The sequence below is a fragment of the Rhagoletis pomonella genome, unplaced genomic scaffold (assembly GCF_013731165.1).
Source record: "Rhagoletis pomonella isolate Grant_MI unplaced genomic scaffold, Rhpom_1.0 Rhpom_scaffold_00003, whole genome shotgun sequence".
Classification (NCBI taxonomy): domain Eukaryota; kingdom Metazoa; phylum Arthropoda; class Insecta; order Diptera; family Tephritidae; genus Rhagoletis; species Rhagoletis pomonella.
Genome location: NW_023458557.1, coordinates 44,732,426 through 44,739,964, shown reverse-complemented (window position 1 = coordinate 44,739,964; position 7,539 = coordinate 44,732,426). Strand labels below are relative to the sequence as shown.

General features: G+C 38.5%; 1 protein-coding gene across 1 annotated transcript; it reads right to left on the bottom strand.

The window, feature by feature from the left end:
- Positions 1 to 4,028: 4,028 nt before the first annotated feature.
- On the bottom strand, positions 4,029 to 5,257 carry LOC118736250. Its single transcript, XM_036466343.1, has 3 exons — positions 4,587 to 5,257; positions 4,351 to 4,528; positions 4,029 to 4,291 (listed from the first exon to the last, which is right to left on the bottom strand). The coding sequence occupies exons 1-3, from the start codon at positions 4,746 to 4,748 to the stop codon at positions 4,029 to 4,031; spliced, it is 603 nt and encodes a 200-aa protein (XP_036322236.1). The 5' UTR covers positions 4,749 to 5,257.
- Positions 5,258 to 7,539: the final 2,282 nt, after the last annotated feature.

The window sequence follows — 7,539 nt, the reverse complement described above, 5'->3', positions numbered from 1 at the left end:
CAAGTTGGTGTGGTATATTTCCCCTTTAATACAAAAATTTCTTTGGTTGGATAAAATATAAGCTTTTTTCCAGAGTTCATTGTTTTTCTATACCATTACTTATTGAAAATGCTTGCATGTATACTTAAATATGTATATGTAAGTAAAAAATTTTAGCTACCATTTTTAGCCACAACGACTTTTTTTAGCTCTTTTTAGCCCTTTTTTTTAAGGAATTTGGCTACCACCACAAATTATTCGCGGCAACACTGAATATATGTTTTTCACCCTTCCGAAAGCTACCGCTACATGGCCGGGGTGTATCAATTTTGAGTAAATTAATAATAATAATAATAGATTGGCGCTTACACATATGTTAGTGTTTGGCCGAGCTTCTCTTCCGATTTGTGGCGTGCGCCTTGATGTTGTCACACAAAGCGGAGGGACCTACAGTTTTACGCCGGCTCCGAACACCGATTGTATTTTTTGTGAGAAGCTGTTTTTTCATGGCAGAAATACACTCGGGGGTTTGCCATTGCCTGCCGAGGGACGACCGCTGTTAAGAAAAAACTTTTTTTTTGAGTAAATTAGCGTCGTTAAATTTCGAAATATTGAAGTTTCAAGCATTTCTAAAATTTACCGTTATATGAAAAGCCGTAATATTAGTCCGATTTCAAGAATTTTGAACGTTTTCTTTTATGTGGCAAGCACAATAACCTTACCGAGTTTGGTACAAATTGGTAGAACGGTTACCGAGATACATATATGTGATCATAAGTGGGCGGTGCCACGCCCATTTTCCAAAATTTTATCATAAACGTATTTCTTGGTTAAGAATTGTTGCAAGCGTCAATTTTGAATAAATTAGCTTTAATATTTACTAATTTATCGAAGATCTCATATTTCTCTAAATTACCCTAATATGGAATGTGGGCGTGGTTATTGTCCGATTTTAAAAATTTTGGGCCATTTGGTATGCTGTACCAAATCCAACAACTGTGCCAAGTTTCGAAGAAATCGGTGCAGCGGCTGCCAAGATATACACATGTAACCATAAGTGGGCGTGCTACGCCCATTTTTCAAAAATGTATAATATCCTTATTTTTCGTCTAAAAATTATTGTAAATATCAATTTTGAGTGAATAATCTTAAGTAGTTATTAAAATATCGCAGTTTTCGTATTTCTGAAAATTATCGTTATATGGGAGGTAGGCTTGGTTATTGTCCGATTTTGCCCATTTTCAATACCATCCGTCCTACGCCCGAAAGAAGTACACGTACCAAGTTTAATTAAGATATCTTAATTTTTACTCGAATTATCGTGCGCACAGACGGACAGACGGACGGGCGGACGGACAGACAGTCACCGCTTCATCGATTTCTCTTTTCATCCTGATCATTTATGTATACATTTGTCTATCTATCTCGATTCGTTTTGCCTGTTACAAACAACCGTTATGTGAACAAAGTTATAATACCCTTGTGCACAAGTGCGCTCGGGTATAAATAGATACCAGAATATTCAGGGCGCAATCTTCTTTTCTATGATTATTGTACTGCTACTTTGAATTTCTCAATTTTGACAATTCTGATCTAAAAGTAAACGAAACCTCAGAAACTTTAAATGCCCTGCAATTCACTAATACCTACTTCCGCAAAAATCACCTTTTTTTCGTATTTTCCTTGTTAAAAGTTATTTTAAATCATATATTTTTATCGCCTTATTAATAAAAAATAAAAATTTTAAAAAGCTTTTTAAATTGCCGTTTGCAAACATTTTTCAATTTATAAACCTTTTTTATGAATAAGGCTATTAGAATTTAGCACAATACTACTATTAATGGTAACCATATTCATTAAAATCGTTTCAATTCATAATAAAAGTAGTTTACATACTTCTAGTCGAAATATGTTTTTCAATATAAACTAGCTTTTTTAATTCTAAAATAAATCAACAATCTCAAGGCTTATAAAAAAATTTTCTTAAAAAAATGCAAATTAGAATAGAAATTTTGACGCAAAAGATTTTCCGCGATATTTATCATACAAATTTATCACCTTACTTGTCCGTATGTCGCTCTGGAAATAAATATATTTTAATTCATATGTTTTCTTAAAAATAAATGCAAATTTACCTATTTTTTCCACCGGCAGGCACGAATATGGTATTCAAAACAGAAACAATGACAACGAATTTTACACACATTTTTGTATTTTAGCGCAAAACGATAAGTTTCATAAATATTTAAAATTATTGCCTGGAACATACACGTTTATCGTTATTATTGGAAATGCAAGACTTGGCATGCATTTTTAATTTCTCATTTAATCAATTCAAACGAATAAAAACACATTTTTCCAAAATATTTCTCAATTTACATTTTAAAGTTTTTTCTGAAACTTGAATGTAACTCTGTGCGGAGAATGAGAGAATTGAATGGCGCTTTCCATACTTGTAAGCCTATACAATGATTGGCAGTAACCTATCTGCGCAATGTGTTTGGATTTAGCAATCAAAGTAGGGACGGCGGAATTAAATTTATAATCGATTAATGCACCAAATGATTAATTGCAAGAAAATAATCATATTGCAATAAATCGTTAAAAAATAATCGATTTATCGATTATTTTCTTGAACATTTTGAGGTCATTAGGAAAATAAAATTTAACTATACATTAGAAAAAAAACTTAAGTATTTATATCTGTGGTTAGTATTTTAATGAAATATATTAAAGTTTATAATGAATTGACTGTACACATTGTAATGTTTCACAAAGAAAATTTAATACTAATTTTTCATCCATGAATTCAAAAATAAGAGTTTTGAAAGTATTTTCGTTGTTAATCGATTTCGTATTTCATTTGCTGTCGCACCCGCTTTGGAAAAAAGACGTTCCGCAGGAACGAACGTTGCCAGTAAATGGCAGTATTTTAATGACAGTATGTAAAGCTTGGGATAAACTCCTTTCATCTCTTGCCACGCGAAAAGAGGATTGATGTTTAGGTCGATAGGCGGTGAATTAAAAAAATAATGAAATTCATCCTCATCACTATTTGAGTTACACTTAACCGATAGGGATTTGTGTAAAGACCAAATGTCAAACCTATCATCTTCCGACTGTAATGTTAGATCTTGTGATTGGGAAGCAATTGTCGAACGGCTGCTTGTCATTTGTATTTCGTTTTTCAAATGACGTACTGTTGATGACACAGCTAGTGCATCTTCGAAGTGTAACCTCTTAAATCTAGGATCCAATAATGTGGAAGCAGCGAGCAAATATGATTTTTCTACATTAAAAAATCGACGATTGAACTAATGGATGATTTGATCTTTCAACAATTGTGATATTCTATTGCGGCATGTCTGATTCATTATCTTGTCACGTCCACAGTGAACAATTGGGATAACGTGACTCAACGTAGCACTTTTTTCACCGCTAAGTTGCACTGTTATAGCTTCTAGATGATGTAAAATGGCTATTATTTCTTCCAAATAATCTTTTTCCTTAGATGAAATGACATCAGGAGCATCTGGATAATTTAGTACGATTTGGCTGACATACGGCAATAACTTTATGAACCTCTGGAGCATATAAAAGGTGGAATTCCACCTGGTTCGCACGTCCAAAATAAGCTTCAGCATATTCCCTTCTGGGACTCCGGCAGCGCTTTGAACTTTTCTCAAGTCCTCGTTGGAATTTACATGACGCTTTATCCACGATATTAAAGTTCTGCATTTACTTATTAGCTCTTTTACCTCAGGAACATTCAACGAGTTTTCACAAACTAGATTTAATGTGTGGGCGAAACACGGGATATGTTTGTTTTTTTCCAAAAACGTTTACCACTGCCTTAACAATATTTGCACCATTATCCGTTACAACTGCAGCTACATTGTCAATGTTAACTTCGTATTCTGCCAGTGAAGAACGTAGAATACTCGAAATGTAGTCGGCAGTGTGCGCTTCATAGAGCTTAAAAACACCAATTGTCGCACAAAATTGAGTTGTAGATTTAACACAATGAAATGTAATACCCAGCATGCTATTCATTTGAGTATCTGTCCATATTCAGTTGTTAAACAGATATGATTGCAGTCTTTTATAAATGCCTTAAATTTAGTATTTTCTTCCTCAAACAGATTATCAATATGCGATTTGATTGTATTTCTCGTTGGAATTTTGTAGAGAGGAAAATTATTCTTTACAAATTTTTTTAAGCCCACTCCTTCAACAAAGCGGAAAGGTAAGTTGTCAATAACTACCATCTTCGCTATTGACAAAGTTAATTTTGAGTGCTTTTCGCCTCCTTCTATAAAAGTAAAGACTTAGATTTTGCTGAATTATCACCGCATGTTTAAGTAAAATTACCTTTGTAATCTGTTACGTTTGACATAACGTCTAACAAACTTGGCTGGCGAGACCTTTGAAATTTAACACCAGAACACATTTTTGACGCAAGTTCTTTGCCACTGGATTCCTTGCTGATAGATGCAGCAGATGACGTAGATGCGCCTTCCTCAATGAAAATTATTTTGTCGCAATTTTTCTAAAATAATTAAAAGCAAGTATTTAGTTGTTTACAAAGTGTATACCAACTTCCATACCTCGGACTTCGAAATTTCTAAGGCATGCTTTAGCTTCAAATGTTGCATCATATTCGTGGTGTTATTTGATGTATTAATTATTTTTGCACAATACTTGCATTTTGCCAAACTATTTCCTCGCTTATCAAAATGATTCCATGCAATGCTTTTCGGCGGTGCCATGGTAGAATATTTTAACTCTTTAGTAAACTCCAAATGCGTACGTTAATTTTCACGAAGGGTGTCCACTTATAACAGGGTTGTACCCTAATTATTTAGTATAGTTGCTATATGGTTCCGTTTACGTTGATATTTATTTTTAGCCTAGCCACACGTAAAGAGAATAATACTTTTTACTGTTGTTTTGAACCGTGTATATTTTTCGATTATCCTAAGCAAAATAAATCGATTAATCGATTAATTGAGATAAGAAAAATAATCGTTGGATTCAATTAAATCGTTGCGACATAATCGATTTATGCAATCAAATGATTTTAATTGCCATCCCTAAATCAAAGTGAGATAGCTTTGAGCGAAATGTACGTTTTGCGCATGCGCAGGTTTTTCATGTATTAGTATCTGTGAATAAATAAGAAAAATACATTCATGCAAATCTGACCTGTCCTTAGCACTTGAAAATAAATTTTAAGGGGATTGTTTTACTATGGGGTGTTATGCCCCTTTGTTGACGATATTTACTTATACAAACTGAAAATTTATGATGAAGTATTAAAATTTTATTTGAAAGCTACCTGGAAATTAAAAACCGATTTGAAAATTTTTAAAATGATTAGCAATTTTTTAATTTAGAATGTTTAACTCAAACATATTTTTCACTGGGTAAACATTTTCTCACTATTCAGTTGAAAAGGAATAAATAAATACTAGAGTGCCAGCCTCTGTCGAAATTCGACCGTTCTTCTAGTTTTTTAAGACCCTCGAAGAGGTTTTAGCACGTCGTTTAACTTATAATGTACAAAATTATTTGCCGAAAAATCTCCTGCTTTCGAACTAAACCTTAACTTAAATTTTTTATATCTTTGAAGGTTGTTGGCAGGACTTGGAATATAACCGATACATTCCAGTTTGTCGATAAATTTCGATAATTTGATATAGGCTGGCGTTACGCGTACCGTGCTGAGGATCAGCCTGGCTGGGAGCCCCTAAATAGCCCAGTCGCTAACGGAGCCCTCTGGGAGCCAGGCCGCACCCGGTTGCATTCGATGGCCTTACCCTGGGTACTGCGGATCTCTGCCCGGGGCCGACGAACCCTTTCTCCGCGACTAGTGGGAATATGAGCGACACACACAAAAATACAACCAAACAAAAACCAACAACAACAACAACGAAAATTGAGACCGGCACTCACCAAAAGTCGGAAGGGAAATTTCCCACACACCATGGGGCCCATGCGATGCAGGGTCCCTCTACTAGCCACGACGTGGCCAACATCAGTGGAGGACGTAAGCCTCTGGCGATGCCGGGGTCTCGCGCATCCACAAAAGCGGAATGGAATAGGGTTGGGAAACCGAAACGGGATTTTCCCGGCACCAGTGAAGGCAAACCTGGCTTGCACCTTGCAGCCCCAGGGGGCGCTAGAGCTGATGCGCGGGCCCCGCCTCCCCCTATACCTACTGCTTTCACAAGGCCTGATGACATGCCACCACCAAGCGCAGCCATTGCTAAGCACCGGAAGGCTGCCATGAGGATCTTGAAGAGATCCGCTTTAACACCGGACCTGTGTAGCAGGGCGCTGCCCTGTCATGTGGAAGAGATCCGGTCGGAAATAGCGTGGGCAATGACCATAGCGCCCGACTATCAGCGTCCGGTGCTCGGAGAGCCACTAGCTGCGGAAAAGCGCAACAGATCGAGGGAAGTTGCGAAAAACAAGTCGAAGAAGGCCAAGACGCAAGGCTCATCCTTCGCTGAGGTAGCCAAAAATCGGATCCTCCTGGGTGTGCTCGATGAGAACCAGGAAGACGAATTAGCACTTAGAGCTCATTGGAAATGGTTTAAAGCGGAATTGGCGAACATCTGCGTTAGCGTGCTTCGAGAGCACCCCGGTCCACCTACAATATGTCGGGACGCAGGTTGGTTCCAAGGCAACGTCAAGGTCGTCACGTGTGACGACGAAAGGTCTGCAGGCCTGTACAAGAAGGCGATGGCCACACTGGGAGAGGTCTACCCCGGAGTGATGCTACGGGTTATGGACTTCAAGGTCATCCCATCCAGGCCTAGAGCAAGGGCAAGGACACCGGCTAAACCGACCGAACCTGAGAGAGTGCTTGAGATTATAAGGCTCTTTAATCCCGAGTTACCCTCTCACAATTGGAAGGTGGTGCGACTAGAGCATAGCACAAAGGCGACTCGTCAGGCGGCCCTTCTGCTAAACAAGGAGTCCTTGCCACTCCTCGAAAATACTGGGGGCGTCATTAATTACGGTTTCGACACCGCGAAGATAAGGGTGTACACGAATGACGTGAACGCAGCAAGAGGCAACGAAGTTGAGCCGGAAGAAGACAATAGCGAGGATGAGGTGGTCGAGGAATCCAACCAGGCCAATCCGATGGACGACCTGGCTGGTGGATACGCCTCATCTACATCCTCTCTGGGAGTCGACCATATCTTCCGGCAATACACAGAAGAGGAGCTGATGTCAGACGACGACGAGGCAAACTCAACAGTGGTGGAGGGGGTGGGAAGGTGCGGCCAAGATAGTTCGCGTCCTCCAGATTAATCTTCACCACAGCAAAGCAGCGTCGGCTGCACTGCTGCTTCAGCTCTCAAAAGGGGCAGCAGACATCGCCCTCATCCAGGAGCCTTGGGTGATGGGGCATAGAATTTGCGGGCTGAAGTCGGCAGAGCACAATTTGATAAGTGGAGCTACCATAGGTAAACCAAGGGCCTGCATTCTTGTAAGTACCAAACGCAAAATATCTAGGCGTAGTCCTGGGCAAAAAGCTGAACTGGGCGC